Here is a 17755-nt window from a genome sequence, read left to right on the forward strand (position 1 = left end):
AAGTTGAAAGTTCAGTACACAGTAAGAAGGGGGGGTGTAATGTTAAACTAGAAAAGGAGATTTACAGTGCAATCCTATGAAGAGTTACTCCAGTCTAAGCTCACTGACTTCAATGGGCTTAGACTGGAGTAACTCACCATAGGATTGCACTGTAAAACCTCAAATCACCTTGCTGATTCCACATTCACAGAACTCAATCAGAATACTATGCTCAATTCCTCTTAAATATTTGAGGAGTAAAGAAACATTTGAAGTTCAGACCAGCAGTGCTGCCAGAACAATGTTTTGAAGTATGATGTCATGGTTATAACAATCCTATGTACTTTTATGACACTCAGATAAAATGCTTAAAATTATCAAAAGAACTCCTATACATGTGGAAATATTTTGTGATAGCAAAAGCCATGTAATGTACACAATCAACTCAAAAGCTGCTTGGAAGTGATATGGAATATACATTGAGATTAAGGCAGATGATCTTTCAGTAGTTTTGCCTTCTTATAAGGTAAAAACTACCTGTATTGATACTGTGGTGGATCATACCCCTACCCTACCACTCTAATGAACAAAGTTTGAAGAACTGCCTCTTGGTGTACTGTGACTCTTTTGTTACCAGTGTCCTGAGACTATGCCACACTAAACTCAGAGAACTGATGACAACTAGATGCAGTTTTATAATGCTGAAAGGAAGAGATTCAAAATGGATGACCAATACTAATGTTCTTTGCAAATGTTTAGTCTCTCTTAAAATGGTAGCATCTTATGTTCTGAAGGAACTAAAATTATCTACATGTAAATCACAACTTTGCATTTTAACGTTGAGGACAACGTTTTTCAAAAACATACTGGCATTTAATAAAAGCAAAAATCCATATTAAATAATAAAAATGTAAAACAGACTGTCCAAGGTACATTAATACTGGTGATAAAAGGTGGTTAGTTTCACAAATACATCACAACCTGGGATGGATAATATTCAATTTCCCTCTACTAGGAGAAGGAATAAAGGATATTTTTTCTAGGGACTAGCAAGAAAAATGAGCAAGTACCAATATAACCCTGAGATGAACATATGGTTAAATTTGTTTAGTAAGGCTCTGTACAAGAAAGTAGGGCAGCTTTGCACATTAGATTAAGAACACATTTCCCCACTAGAATATATAATGGTTATAACAAAACATTCTTTTAGCATGTACAGCATGGGCACATACTAAAAATGTTAATGTATGAAGCAGCCCTTATTTGCTAAATGAGCCACAATTTTGAAGACTTGCAATCAAAACAATAACTCCAGTGACCACAAAGTTTGTGAGAATTTTTTTCTAAACATCTACAAAGGATCTGATTGACTTCTGAAGTACCTGAAGAATCCTGTGATGAAATGAATGACCCAAGGCATTTAATTGTTGAACACATAAAAGGAAGTATATTTAAAATAAAAAAATTGGTCAGACTATAGAGTCATTTATGGTTTAAAGAAATTTACAGGGCTGCTGCAGATGAATCTTTTGGAATTGTTAGTTTATCGCAGTGTCTAAACTGGTTTCTTCATAGCACAGTATTTTTTCTTAAAAGGTGTGCATTTTTAAAACAATTACATACATATTAAAAACCAGCATTTCTTTGCTTAAACGTAATTAAAATGTTAATACTCTCAGACAACACAGATCTGAAATGGTGAAACCAGTAATTTTCCCCCTCCCACCTTTACAACAAATTAAATTGAGACAAAATTACAAACACATTTCACTACATGATTATTAATAAAAATTAGGATTTTTGTTTATAAAGTTGCCCAAAATGCAAGGGATGTGCATAGGTTTTACAACTTAGTCATAGTATTGAATTTTATTCCCTTGGGTACTTTCCCCCTATGAACGGAATGTACTTTGCTGTAGATTACAGTTTTTTTTCAACACAGATACACCAACAGCATGAACGCTTGCGACTGTCCACATGCATTAAGAGTCAAGACCCAACTTCAAATCTCTATATGTTTTACAGAGTTCTTCAAAGAGACAGTATCACATTATCTGGATATTACATGAAAGTACTTCAAAAGCTATTCTAAATAATAAAATAAAAAAGCAAAGAAAGGCCATTAGAATTTAAGAATTTATCTCATTCATGACTGGGTTAATAATTTCAAATAAATAAAGGAAAGCAAGGTATTCCAATTCACAAAATCAGATTTTAAAAAGAATGTAGTGTTCCACCCCCAAGTAACAGATCATATTATTATTAAAATAGATTATAGAAAGCAGCATCTATTTTGTGCAGTTTTAGGGGCCTTTGAAATTAAAAAGCTATGATTTCCAAAAATATAACATTCCAAAGGATTGAATAATACATATATTTAAAGATACACTTTAATAAAGTTTAGGAGAACTGATTAAAAAAGATACTGTCTCTTTAAATTAGCATTTTCTCCTCCTATCTATAAGGACATGACGATAATTATAAATTTAGTTCACACTACATCTAGGTAGTCTCTAGGGGCCAAGACCTGTTGACACAAGGTCAATAACAAAGAGGTTCTTCCATGTATGAGGTGGTTCCCAGTAACGATAAAATTCTTCTGGAGATAAGACTAGTACACCCAGGAGACAGGAACCCACTGTGATGCTGTACAAACAAGCTCAATGGCTTCCTCCAGATGCCTGATTGTTTCATCAATTTCATTGTTGATAATTGTAAGATCAAAGTAGTGTGCATATGTTCTCTGTAAGATTTCAGATTCCTTTTGCAAGCGCTGAAGAGATTCATCCTACACAGTGATTGGGGAAAAGGGAGATGAAACAATTGCATCATTTTGTTAGCATTGTATGTTGCATTTATAATTTACAAAGAAGAAAACATTAACACTAAATTCTTTCTTAAGAACTCATTAGAAACATTTTATCTTAGAAATGTCATACATAACGCAAATGACACTGAATTTATTACACTGCTTGCTTCAACTACACAATATAAATACAACTATTTATTAGGTTTTCCACATCACAACTGAACACATGAAGCTATGAGGAAAAAAGATCAAGTATAAACAAGGAACAAGGGAGGGATACTATTTTCTTATTAAAAAGACACCACATACACAAATACAACCCCACCCCCTTCCACTGGGTCAGATCCAATGATCCATCAGCAGAAGCCACTGGTGGATACAGAGCTTTGCTGCATTTTCCTCCCCTCAACAGTCTCTTCCAAATTTGGAAAGTAGATCCCTGGGATCGTGGGACCTGTATGACTTGAAGGGGCTGCACTGAGGAAGGGGACAAAACAGACCCTCCATCCTCTTCTGCCAGTGGAGCTATGTTTGTGAAGGAATGAGGAAAGGGAGATTTTGCTGGATCTAAGGCATTCATTTCAGTGCATATATGGGCTGTCCCATTCAATGGAGAAAGCACAAAGGCATGTGTACGTTGTTATGTCCTCTTTTGAAATGAATAAGACAGCCTGTCTGTATAAGAAAGCTCCACACATTCATAGAAAATACCTTTGCTCATTAAACTGGGATGACTGAAAGCAAGAGAATGTGTGGGCTCTCAAGAAAATGTGTAGGCTGCCACAGGATCTTAAACAGAAGATAAAAGGTTATATGGGTCATAATTGAAGAGTAGATCTTTGTCTCTGTCTCTGTTTCTCACACACACACAAACTCTCAACCTATCCCAGAAATACTGTTGTTTGTTTGTTCAAAGATGTGTGCTGTTCTCCTGTCACAGGGACAAAAATACATAAGGCAGAGGTACAAAAGAAACTATTTTATAATTTTGTCTATTCAACATGTCTTACAATGCCAAATCATCCCCAGTGCCATTGTCCCTCTTCATTGCTTTTGCCTAGTGTTATAAATGTAACATGAATACAATTATATGAGGCTTCACCCTGACTAGACCTCACTTGTTCGACCATACTCTTCCTACGTATGCATGTACCTTGAGAAGAAGAGACAACAAGCAGCCAAGTACCGAGTTACAGCTTGTTTGATTTAAATGCCCACTTCCATAGCCAGGAGACATTTCTGAATAATCAATTTTAGTACAATAAATGCTTTGTTGTAAAACCCATTTGTTACACTCAGTCTAGTCATCTTCCCTTGAGGCTACATTTCTCTTGCAGAAATATTACATGTTCCTAGTAATAAATAAGCTATAATTTTGTATCTGAGAAAATGAAATGTACCCCACTGCTGTTGTGTAGAATGTATCTATGTAAGGACAGCAAGAACCTAGATACAGGTCAATAACATCAACATGAATGAACATCTGCCATCCGCACCCATGCTTATGGCATTCTTTTATTGTTGCATGGTGCTGTAGAAAAATGAACAGTATTCTCCTGTGATGAATCTTTACAAGCCTGTGTATATATCTGTAAATAGAAATGTATGTAATTGCATAAGGTCTGTGTAAGAGCTGGTAAATTAAAACAGATACTGGGTAGCTGCTCAAGAAAGAAATTCTCAAAAATTGTAGAGTTAACCAATGAATCAGGAGGGTGGGAAAATACAGCAATCTGACTGGCCTTCTAGTGCAGTTAGAAAGAAATTAATCAAGCTAGCATTTTAAATCCTTCTGCAAGGTATAAGGAGGTCTGGCTGAGACAGCAAAAGGTGTTCATTGCTCAAGTGGCAGCAGATACTGAAAGGACTTCAGAGAAAGAGAACACAATTGAGCCTACCAAAGGACGATGAATGCCACTCCTGCTTTACAACCTCAGGCTTCTGCTGCTGCTTTGTGGAGCAGTGGGAGCAAAATTAGGGAGGGGGGAAATCAGTGGTCATTTCCAGCACAAACCTGAAGTGACATCATTGCATAGTGATGATGATCTAGGATTCAATCCAAACTTTACTGGTTTATGGCACCCTGATGTGGTGATGTCACTTCCAGGTTCATGCTGATTTCATTGTCTCCACATTCCAAAGTCTCCCATCAGTTGCCAGGACTTGATTGGCAATTCTTGCTACAATCAAAAGCCCCATATTGCCCAGAGCAAGCTGAAATAACTGATTGTTCACCAGATAAGCCAGTTTGAGAGCCAGTTTGGTGTAGTGGTTAAGAGCACGGGACTCTAATCTGGTGAGCCAGTTTGATTTCCCACTCCTCCACTTGAAGCCAGCTTGGTGACCTTGGGCTAGTCACATCTCTCTGGAGCTCTCTCAGCTCCACCCACATCACAGGGTGTTTGTTGTGGGTTAATAATAACATACTTTGTAAACCGCTCTGAGTGGGCATTAAGTTGTCCTGAAGGGCGGTATATAAATTGAATGTTGTTGTTGTTGTTATTATTATTCTATCATGTAGTGGAAGATGTCTGGGAATTGCTGAGCTAGGAATGGCCAAGGAAAGAACTAGGCTTCTTTTAAAATTGCATACAGGCTGGGTACCCAGCCAGGTGGGGCAAAACTGGCTGTAGATTAATCACAAAGCCATGTTCAATATTGCAAATAGCAATTCAGAAATTCTCCACTGCTCCCCACGTGAATCTATTATATGCATCACTCTACTTTACTGATACCACGTTGGGGATTATAAAGGTATTGTGTAAAGTGAACCATGTAGTTGAAGAATATTTTCTGAAAATCATACAGAAATTACCAGGGTCTACATATGCTACTTTAAGCTTCTTCTGGATACCATCTCATCATATCTCACCTCCAACACAAATCTGGTTAAAATGGCTAGAGCTCCACCCTTTACTTTACCAGAGGTGCAATCTGAACAATTTTAACTATTTTTTAAAAAGTGTACTGAATCATTTGGTTTTTTAATGAGGGCTTTTTCAAATGTAATGCATTTTTAATCTTTAATAGGCTGTGCCTACAAATGATCATAAACTTCAGATATATATATCTTTGTTAGGATCAGAGTTGGTTTTCTCTTTCTCAGACAACTGATGCAACTGTCCCTAAACTGTTTTTCTCTAAAAGGATACAGAATCCTTTGGATGGTGATAGGTTGAGACATTCATGCAGAAAGACTTCAAGGATCATTTTCTGAGTCTGATACAAATGTATAACATGTCTCAACCCTTCCTGGTTGCATTTCATATATAGAGTCTCATGCCTCATGAAATAAAATAGATCTATTTGTTTCTGAAATGGCATAGATATATATCATAGTAACTGGCTAGCAGCCCAGACTGCTAGCATTCTATACTAGAAACATGTACAGACTTTTAGGGCTTCTATGTCTGGGAAAAGGTTAACATTTTTGCATACCTATAAGCTGCAGGGAGGAGAGCTGATTTCTTCAGCTGGATTCCTTAGAGGAATTTCTGCAGCTCACTAACTTCTTCTTTCATACCCTCCCAAACAGCTATCTTTGAGTGACAAGCCTTTTGCAAGACAGAATCTGCTTTGAATGAATTGTATTCCTAAAGGGAGCTCTAAATATATAATGTTTTTGAGGCTAAACCAGTGCTTTTTTTCTAAAAAAATGTTTAGGAGTACTCTCAGTTTGACTCAAGAAAATCACCATTTTATAGTTCAAATCAGAAAAATGGAAAAATTGCGCAAAACGTACACAAATACACAAATCGGTCGCTGCCATAGGGGGTAGCAACAAGACTGACCAATCACCGTGCTAGAGTCCAACTACCAGCACTCCAAGTGGCTTAGAGAAGACTTGTTTGTATTTGTCTCCACCCTAACGATCACCGATTATGCCAGCGATCTTGGTGGCATGTTCGATGCTCAAAGACGTTCCATTTTTTGTAAGACGAACAGTGCTCGTACTGAGTTTAAAGATAACAAAACATCTTTGCTGCCAACATACGCTACATAAAACTTAACAAATCACATAAATATCCATAATACGTTTGGAGTTGGTTTAGCGGGAAGTCCAACATTTTAAATTTTTTACTTTCTCCCGTTAGGTTCACAAAATGTTTAGGGTACGCGTACCCCTGCATCCCCCCAGAAAAAAAGCACTGGGCTAAACTAGTGTACATGCAGAAATGGACATTGTTATAATATTTTCTATATTTGCTTCTGGAAGAACACAAGTGTTTTAAGACTATATTTTTCAGGAGCAAGCTGGAATTGGAAAGAATTCTAGTTAATGACTGAAAATGTCTGCTTGGCATTATCTGCCTTAACAGTCTTCAGGACAGACACTTTCATTTGTTTTTTAATGCATTTACTTAAAATAATGAAAATAATGTCAAACTGGAAAAAGTTATCTACATTCAAATAATATTAAAATATTTAAGGGTTACATGTTATCCATTCCTAGCTGGTACTTACAGGCAGCTTTCTGCACCATTTTGGCAGCTAGATAAAATCAGTACAAGTGCAAGAAAATGAGAAGAAAAGCAAAGATGATAATTCAAGAAAAAATAAAGAAAACAAGGGCAGACACGTAGGATATGTTTGCAACAGCACCCCTTATTAAACGTCATTTTGGTTTGTGCCTCTTGACTTAGTGTTAATTTCCATGCATTGTCTACAAGTAGGTGTCTCCTTTTTCTTGGGAATATAATCTCAAGGTTTTGCTTTAAAATAGTGATAAATACACAATTGCACCTGGGCATCCATGTGCACACTATTACCTCTGATGCAAAAAAGGGAAAGTTTATGGAATTTTAAAATAGCCAGAGTTTGGCAATATCAGAAATGGTCCTGTACTTCTCCCCTTATCAAAGCTTGTTGAGTCAACGTTTGAATTAGCTCAAATATGCTTTAAAAATGAAAAAAAAGTTCTGAGAATGAAGGATGGCTGGATGAGAATCACCATGAGATATTTCTCCAGAATTATCATAAGAAGGTTATCGCATCTTTAATGAGGTGCTAGCTCATGAAGAACACAGGAAGTAGTACTCGAATTAAGGAAAATGTTATGAGATGCAGCCTTCATAAGTGTTTCATGCTATTGCCAGTGACCGACTGCACAAAAATGAACTGGTACAGACATACCCCTTAGAAATGTACTCTTTAAAGGTAGGATTTAAAGTAAGACATGGCAAAGCAAAAGGGATATTTTATAGGCAAACAATTTGTATTAAAAAGGCAGATGCATTTTAAAACTTTATTAGGGTACAGAGAAACAATTCTGAACTTCATGTAAAATTTCTCCATTATTTCCAATTATTTGTATCTCATTAGTTAACGTTCTGGTATATGTATATGTTATTAACATTCTATGAATAAGATTTCTTTGTAACAATTCTTACCTCATGAATGCCTGGGGTAATTGTAGGTGCAGCAATAAAAACAACAAAAGGAGCAAACTCTGCAGTCCTCAGAACCTTCAGGGCCTAAGCAAAGATTATTTTAGAAGGAGAAATATGGCATAAACTTTAATACATACAAAATCAATACATACGATTCTGAGTATGTTTAGAAATAAAAGTTAGTTAACAGGGACCCCAACCTTGCAATGACCTAAAACAGTATGCATTTTAGTTACTCCTTTCTTTTAACAGGGCTAAATGCCATAACAAATTAAAAAAAATAACCATCCATTAGGTGTGGCTGTCACTGCCCATATCACTTCTCTAAATCCTCTGGCCTGTACAGAAGACTTTGGAGAGTATTGACATGCTATCACTTTAAGCCAGACTTTGGAGACCCTTGGAAGCAGTGCAAGTGACACTCAGAAGTGTGCCAAAGAAGTCTGAATAGGGGCAGGATCAGTTTCTCTCTCAACCAATAGGAAGGGAGAGACCCTTCTCCCTGCTGAGTTCTCTGTGATGCACAGAGAAGGGGACTCATTTTAAGTTGGGCAACCAGTGACTCCTGGTTACCAGAAAGATTTGCAGTTGCTGCTAGTCACCTCATGACTGCATCTGTGGATTTGTGACATAGAAAACTTTGTAAATTGAGAATTCAAACTGATTTTGGGGAAGGGTGATGGATCAATGGCAGAGCATAGGCTTAGCATGCAGAAAGCATCTTTGGCATCTCCAGTTAAAAGGATCAGGTGGTAAGTGATGCAAAAGACCTCCACCTGAGACCCTGGAGAGCCACTGCCAGTCTGAGTAAACAATACTCACCTTGATGGACCAACTATCTGATTCAGTATAAAGCAGCTTTATGTGTTCACATGCGTGTTCATTTTAGTACAAATTGTGCACAGGATACAAAGAATAGGCAAGCATATGGAGAACAGGCACTACAAGCTCATTTGAAGTTTCATGTACTGCTTACACTGCAGTAATTTCCACTGTTGATGAGAAGCTGTAATTTACTATAAAATGGCTGCTGCTCTCTTTAGCACTGAGTATTGTTGCAGTAAAACATATCTGCAAATAATTTCAAGGGTTGTGCATAATTTTTTACCTGCAAACAAGGGGCTTTGGGAGCATGAAATATTTATCTCATAGTGGTACTTGGGTTCAATTTTGAATTCTCCAACATTTATTTTTCTTAAGTGTTCCCAGGCAATCAGAGACGGAATGCAATCATATTAAGGTGCCACACAGCTGAACAAATTTGGTAAGTAACATCAATGATAGGACACAAAGCCAATGTTTTGCCTTTATTCTAATTTGATGTGGAATGAGATGTTCCCATTTCTGAGACATCTGGATAGCATTGACAAGACAAGGAACATTGCTACAGTTTTCTCTTCAACAGGGGAAATCTCTCATATGAATATTTTCACCCACTATTATGCTCTCCACTAGGGGTGTACGCTTCGGGTTCCCGGTTCGGAAAAAACCTGAACTGGGCTGGATTCGTAAAGATTCGGTATTTCTGAATCAGGGCCAGTATAATGGCCCTGATTTGGAAATACCGAATCAAAGCATTGGGACCTTTTTAAAGGGCTCCCTCCCACCACCACCCCACTTACCTGTGACATCCTGGCAGCGGTGGCAGCAGCAGCGGCGGCCTTCCCTCCCACCTGCCGTGGCAGCTGAAGCAGTGGTGCGGGTGCCAGAGGTGCCGGCTGCAGCCTTCCCTGCCACCCTGCTGGCCGCAGTGGCGGCTGAAGCAGCAGCACAGACGCTGCAGGCACTGGCTGCGGCCTTCAGAAAAGGTAAGTGGGGTTGGGGTTGGGGAGCTCAGGGTGGAGGTGGGGGGGGTCTCACTTCGGCATGCTCTGAATCTTTTCGAAGCATATCAAAGTGATTTCCGAAGCGGGAAAACCAAATATTTCCCCAGTGCACACCCCTACTGTTTGGCTCCATCTTAGTTCTTTCCCATGTGTGCGTGTTCCATCTTTGGATTCTGGCTGACCTATTTTGATAGATTTGTGCCATGACATTAGAAATAATTTTGCTACACAAAATATCAATTTACGTATTAGTTGCTTTCTGCTAGGTAGAAGAGCATTCACTATATTCAACTTGTCAAATGGAAAATATTTATTTCAAACAAATAAATCTTAACTGCAGACTTATTAAAAAGGAAAAATCTTTTAAATTGATTGGAAGTAAAATCCAGAAATGGTTCCTTGAAAAACACTGCAGTTGTATCATACTCTTTCTGCTCAATAATAAATCATAAAATGTACATTTTAGCCTGGACTGTATTCACAGTTTAACTTTTAAAAAAGGCCTTAGCATATAATTATATTCTGAAGCAGGTCCTAGAGTACAGAGCAAAAAGTGCACATAGTGCTGCAACACAACTGCACTGGTTACCGGTGGAGTACCGGATCAGATTCAAAGTTTTGGTATTAACCTAAAAAGCCCTAAGCGGACTGGGACTGGCGTATCTGCGGGACCACCTCTCCCTATATGAGCCCCAGAGGATGCTTCAGTCCAATGACAAACGGCTGTTAATGGTCCCTGGCCCCAGGGAGGCCCGCCTAGCATCAACCAGGGCCAGAGCCTTTTCGGTCCTGGCTCCAACCTGGTGGAACGCTCTGTCTAAAGAGACTAGAGCCCGACCAGATTTGTTATCCTTACGCCGGGCCTGTAAAACGGAGCTGTTCCGCCAGGCGTATGGTTGATGCTGGTTGGGCCTCCCTGCTGGCTGACTAGAGGAAAACATGCCCCCCTACCCACCCAGACTGTTAAATACTTTGGAGATGGTTGGGTGGTGGTTATTGGAGAAGTCTCCTGCTGTATGTTTTAAATATTTATGTGGTTTTATTGGTTTTAAAGTTATATGTATTTTTTTTTTGAAAATTTTTTTATTGGGTTAGGATCCTATATTTACACATCACAGTCAATTTTCCCATTTCCCAATTTCTAACCCCCTCCCTTTCCCCCCCTTTTTTGTTGACTTCCAACAGTTTTCCAACCCTTTGTCCCTTTTCCCTTACTCTTTATATATTCCTCTATCTAATCAAATGTATATTCTCCTTTTATTCTAAGCAATACTTCTTTAACTATTTTTAATGCTCTGTACCCATAATGGATAAACAATTTATCCCATATTTCCGTTTTCAAATATTTCTGTATAACGTAAACTATGTAAACTATATAAGCCATACAATCATATAAATCAACCAACTTAACTTATACTCTATATATTATTCATTCTATCTTCTTCTTTCTGTTTTAGTTATATTTGTTTACATTGATATTTCTATTCCCTTCAATCATAGATCTATATATGATATCCATCAATTTGACTCATATATACCTTCAAATAAACATATTCAGTTTGGTACATTGTACAAAATCAGAAAGAAAATATTATTAGTTGGTCAGTCCTTATAGTTAACCCTTATGATTAGTTATTTTCTATCAATATTCTATTTATTATTCTATATATATCAATCTAATAACATAACTGCTTAGAGATTCATTTTTACCTCTTCTCCCCCCCGGTAAAGTCACCCCCCTCTGCATTTTATTATACTTCAATAGTTCTCAAACTGCCACAGTTCTCCTCCCACCTCCCATTTCTTCTCCAAATATTGTTTCAGCTTCTCCCAGTCTGTGTTAAACTGTCCTGGGTCCAGATTTCTCAGTTTTCTTGTCATTTTATCCATTTCTGCCATATACAGCAATTTGTAAATCCAATCTTCAATAGTTGGCACTTCTTGTACTTTCCATTTTTGCGCGTACAAAAGTCTAGCTGCAGCCGTCATGTAAAATATCAACGTCCTATGATGGGCTGGAATTCCCTCCATTCCCAGATTTAGTAGCAGGAGTTCTGGGTTCTTATTTACTTGAAATTGTAAAATCTCACTCATTTCTCTTATTATTTCCCCCCAGTACTGCCTAGCTACCTCACACGTCCACCACATATGATAGAGGGAGCCCTTGTGCTTCCTGCATTTCCAGCATTTATTAGAAGTATTCAAATTCCCTAGCGCAATCTTCTTTGGTGTCATGTACCAACGATAAATCATTTTGTAAATGTTCTCTTTAATGCTGGTGCATGTCGTTATCTTCATTGTAGTCTTCCACAAGTATTCCCATGCCTCCATTGTTATTTCTTTGTTGAAATTTATGGCCCATTTCACCATTTGTACTTTAACTATTTCATCCTCAGTATACCATTTCAACAGTACTTGGTATACCTTGGCTATTCTTTTCTTGTCCTCTTTAAGAAGGGTCTGCTCTAGTTCCGAATTCTCTGTTCGTATACCTCCCTTTACAAAGTCCGAGTTATATAAATCTCTAATCTGTCTGTACTGGAACCAATCGTAAAAAGGTGATAGTTCCTCCTGAGTCTTTATTCTGAGTTTAGATGCTTCAATTCTAGTTATTTCTTTGTAAGTTAAACATTGTTGCTCATTATCAACAGCTCTCGGGTCTATCACCTCATATGGAACTACCCACAAAGGGGTTCCTTCTTGTAAATAGATTCTGTACTTCTTCCAGATTGTATATAAACTTCTCCGTATATAATGATACAGGAACATCGAGTTCGCCTTTACTTTATCATGCCATAGGTATGCGTGCCATCCAAATATTTTTTTATATCCCTCTAGAGCTAGTAGTTTCTTATTCTTTAACGTCATCCACTCTTTCAACCACACTAGGCAAATTGCGTCATGGTAAAGTCTTAGATTGGGCAGTTGCATTCCGCCTCTTTCTTTTGCATCTTGTAAAACTTTCATTTTCACTCGAGGCTTCTTGCCTGCCCATACAAAGTCTGATATTTTCCTCTGCCATTTTTCGAATTGCTTAGAGTCTCTGATGATTGGTATTGTCTGTAGCAAAAACATTACTCTTGGTAACACATTCATCTTCACTGCTGCAATCCTTCCCAACCATGACAAATTCAGTCTGTTCCATTTGATCAGATCTCTCTCTATCTGAGTCCATAGTTTTTCATAGTTGTTTTTAAATAAGTCTATGTTCTTTGCAGTCAGTTCAATTCCCAAATATTTCACCTTATTTGTTACTTCACATTCCGTTATTTCCATTAGCGATTGTTGTTTTTGCTTAGTCATGTTTTTGCATAATACCTTTGATTTCTTTTTATTAATATAAAAACCTGCCAGATCTCCAAACCCCTTAATCTTATCTATCACTTTTGGCATGTTCTCCATTGGGTCTTCTACAATTAGCATTATGCCATCCGCAAATGCTCTGACCTTATAAGAATAATCCTTTATTTTTATTCCACGGATTTCTTCATCTTGTCGTATTTGTATCATCAGGATCTCCAATACCAAAATGAACAACAGCGGAGACAGCGGGCAACCTTGTCTTGTTCCTTTACTTATAGCTAATTTCTTAGTCACTTCATCATTCACCACAATTGCTGCATTCTGGTCTCTGTAAATTTCCTTAATTGCTCTAATAAATCTTTCTCCCATTTGTAGCTTTTCCATAGTGGCAAACATAAAGTCCCAGTTTAAATTATCAAACGCCTTTTCAGCATCAACAAAGAAGAAACCAACCTCCTTATCACAACGCTTATCATAGTATTCAATAGCATTTATCACTGTCCTCAAGTTGTCTCTGATTTGTCTGTCTGGCAAAAAGCCTACTTGTTCCTCCTCAATAACTTCCGAAAGCCACCCCTTCAGTCTCTCCGCCAGTATCTTCGCAAAGATTTTATAGTCATTATTAAGTAGCGATATAGGTCTATAATTTTTCACGTTTGTCAAGTCTTGGCCTTCTTTAGGGATCAGTGATATATTCGCTTCATTCCAGGTACCTGGAATCCGTTGATCCTTTAAAACTCCGTTGATCACCTCTTTTAGGAATGGTGCCAGTTCATTGGCCATTGTCTTGTAAAATTTAGCCGTAAGTCCATCTGGCCCTGGCGCCTTTCCCAGATTTGCAGATTGTATTGCCTTACTTATTTCCTCATCCGTTACTTCATTATTCAGTCTATTTCTCCAAGCTTCCGAAATTACTGGGAGTTTCATTTTCTCCAAATATGTCGCTATTGATTCTTTATTCACCTCTTTCTTATTGTATAACTTAGCGTAGAATTTGTAAAAGGCTCTACTAATGGTAGTCTGTTCCAGATATGTTTTATTGTCCTCACATATTTTGTTTATTATTTTCTTTTCCCTTCTCTTTTTTAGTTGCCATGCCAAATACTTTCCAGGTTTATTTGCTCCTTCAAACACTTTCTGATTCAGTCTTTTAAGGTTCCACTCCAATTCTTTATTATTCATTGCTGTCAGCTGTTCTTGAAGTATTTTAATTTCCTGGTATAATTTCTTTTTCCCTGGTCTCTTTTTTAACTGTATTTCTTTGGCTTTTATTTTCTCCTCAATCTCTTGTCTCTTCTCCTCTTTCTTTTTTCTCACTCTACCATTTAAGTCCATTAGTATGCCCCTTATTACCGCCTTGTAGGCATCCCAAACTTTGTCAGTTGGTACTTCTTTATTCACATTATATTGTATGAAGAACTTTGTCTCTCTTCTCAACATCTCCACATTCTCTCCTTCCTGTAACAAGTCCTCATTTATTCTCCATGCTTTCCTTTTTCTCCTCCTCCCTAATTTCCACATGATTGGATTATGATCTGAGCCTACCATCGGCATTATTTCTACCTCCTTAGTCCATAACGCTAAGTCTTTTGAGGCCCAGATCATATCAATTCTCGATAGTGTACAATGTCTTGAAGAGTAAAAAGTAAATTGTCTACTTTTAGGATTTTCTCTTCTCCATACATCTTCTAAAGTCTCCTGTTGTATCAGCTCAAAAAAAAGCTTTGGTAACAATCCTCTTTTCTTTTGTACAGTTGATGTCTTTTTATCTAGTTCCAAGTTCGTCACTCCATTGAAGTCTCCAGCAAGAATTATCTGGTCGTATGAAAGATCATCTAATTGCTTCCTCAAATCCTCAAAGAAGCTCTCTTTTGCACCGTTAGGTGCATAAATTCCTACTACCAATACTTTTTTTAAGTTCCATGTACATTCCACTGCTATAAATCTGGCTTCCACGTCTTTTATTACAAATTTTGGCTGTAGCTCCTCTTTTATATACAACACCACTCCTCTTTTTTTCTTATTGGAGGCCGCTACAAATTCATTGCCCAATTTCCCCATTTTTAAATATTTTGCATCCTGCTTTCGAATATGGGTTTCTTGCAAGCAAACAATATCACATTTTTGTTTTAATAGCCAGTGGAAAATACTTTTTCTCTTGTTTGGTGAGTTTAGTCCATTTACATTCCAAGATAAAAACTTTACACTCCATACTCATGATCTTGTTGGTAAGTCCTTTTCATTGTCCCTTATAAATCGCTCCATCTCTCGCTCAGATCTGATACGCTTTTTGGCCCCTCCAAACTCAAAGGACACACCTTCTGGTAACTCCCATCTGTACCTGATTTTCATGTCCTTCAAGATCTGAATTAGCACTTTATATTTTTTCCGATCTAATAACACTGACCTGGGTAATTCCTTCATTATGATAATCGTCTTGCCATCAATCTCCAATGGATCTTGAAACTGTTTTGTCACAATCTTCTCTTTCATATTTCGTGTCGTAAACTGCACAATCACGTCTCTTGGTAGTTTCCTCTGGGTTGCAATTCTCGAATTTACACGGTATGCCACATCTAGGATAGCCACAACTTCCTCCTCCTCCTTCCCCAGGTATTCAGCTAACACCTCAGTCATCTGTTCTTGCGCTGACTTTCCTTCCACTTCTGGCAAGCCACGAAACCGTAGCTGCTTCTCCATGTGTTTAGTTTCTGCAACCGACATTCTTCCCCTCATCAGTCTCATCTCTGTTTGTTGTGTGTCTGCTAAGTTCTCCATCGCGTCTTCTACTGTTTTAACTCTCTGCTGCGTTCCTTGTAGTTCACTTTGTATTGTTTCCATACCTTTTTTCACTTCTGACAGCTCCGATTTTACTGTCTGTTTGACCTCTTTAATCAGCTCCAATTTCGTGTCCTTAAGTTCTTTAATCACATCTAAAAGTTTTTTGTCCAGGTTTTCTATTGCCGATTGCCACTCTTTTTTTGACATCGTGGGGCTTGCTTTGGCTCGCTCCCACGAGTCCGCTCTCTTCCTTAACTCCGTGGCGTAAAATTTAAATGTCTTTTTATTTCAAATGTCCCGGTCTTCTTGCAAAAATTAATTTTTAAAGAGTCCAAAATGTCGGGCGTCTTTTCTCTATGGTTCCTCTATGATTTTGTAATCCAAGATGGCTTACTTCCTTTTCCGCTGAAGCCGCGACCCTTCCCCTTTCAAAGATGGCGATTCCCTTCTTCCTGCCCTCCGGCAAGGGCCACTTCTCTCCAGCAACTCTATTGTTATTACGTACTTCCTGTCTCCCGACTTCCCACAGTAGGTCTCGCGATGGTATCTTTTTCTCACAGCTCCATAACCGCAAGTATTCAAAACAATAGTCCAATTTCTTTAATAACTTCTTTAAACTTAGTCTCTTTTCAAATACAACTCTTGCCAAGTCTTCCCCTCCTTATTATTAGCCTGTTGCAGTTTGAAAATCTACTTTTCTTCCTCTCTGCTTTTATCAATCTGTCCCGTATCAGAAGATAGTGATCTTTACCTTCTCTTTCACTTTTCTCGGGCTGTAATCACTGTTTCGATTATAACTTCTCCTCTCCACTTCTTTCCCCACTCGAAGCTTGGGTATGTAGGTCTTATGCCAGCCGAATTGGCCCCAGAACTGCCGCAGAGATCGTAGCCGACCTGTCGCAGGGTGGGACCTCAAGGATCGGGAGGGGACCCGTTGCACAGAGCCCCCCCTCGTCCGAGATCTAGCACACCCTAGGGTCTTGAGCGTTCTTTGCCTGCTCTCCGCCTGAGAGCAGTCGGCCGCGGGCTAGATTTCCCCCGCCGGCCGCTTAAAACGGCAGTCCGGTCAGCTCCGCGAATGGAGCTGCTTCAGACCTCCATGAATCCCAAACCGGAAGTCCAAAGTTATATGTATTTTAAATTACTATATTGATTGTAATCCGCCCTGAGCCTGCTGATGTGGGGAGGGCGGAATAAAATTGAATTAAACAAACAAACAAACTGAAGCAAGTCCTAGATTTGTAGAAAAGTCTGAAAACTGTCATTCAGGGCCAAGCTTTTTCACCTGCTCAGCCCTCCCAGCTGCTTAAGTCTTGAAAAAGAAGCTACAAGATGGTGCTGTCTTTCACCTGTGGATAACTTAGCAGGAGTGAGCTGTTTCATTTGCTCTGTCCGGCCCCTTAGTTATTTACCTGTAAAAATACTTGAAAACTGCTACTCTTTTGTTAATTACTGAATAACTATTTGATTTTTTAAAATTAGGATCCTTTATATCTGTAAGCTGCCTTGGGTGTTCTTTTTGAACAGGGAGGTGGGATATAAATAAAGAAACACCTCCCCATAAAATCGAAGCAGTCTGTAGCTTTAAGAGATCACTGTCCACCAAGAGACTACATTCTGATCATGGTGGCCACATCAAGGGTTGCTAGGTTACCACAATATTGCCA

At 38.3% G+C, this 17755-nt stretch overlaps 1 protein-coding gene across 4 annotated transcripts in view; it reads right to left on the reverse strand.

Moving 5' to 3' along the window:
• Window positions 1–720: 720 nt before the first annotated feature.
• CASK (calcium/calmodulin dependent serine protein kinase) overlaps window positions 721–17755 on the reverse strand; it is a 361240-nt gene continuing 344205 nt past the window's right edge. For all 4 annotated transcript variants that reach the window (XM_054974058.1, XM_054974057.1, XM_054974056.1 and 1 more), the window contains 2 exons: window positions 8179–8262; window positions 721–2767 (listed from right to left, as the gene is read on the reverse strand). In XM_054974058.1, the coding sequence (XP_054830033.1) occupies window positions 2591–2767; window positions 8179–8262 (261 nt within the window). In that variant the 3' untranslated portion in view covers window positions 721–2590. The remainder of the gene's footprint in view (window positions 2768–8178; window positions 8263–17755) is intronic.

This window comes from Eublepharis macularius, chromosome 3 (genome assembly GCF_028583425.1).
Source record: "Eublepharis macularius isolate TG4126 chromosome 3, MPM_Emac_v1.0, whole genome shotgun sequence".
In the NCBI taxonomy this organism is placed as follows: Eukaryota; Metazoa; Chordata; class Lepidosauria; order Squamata; family Eublepharidae; genus Eublepharis; species Eublepharis macularius.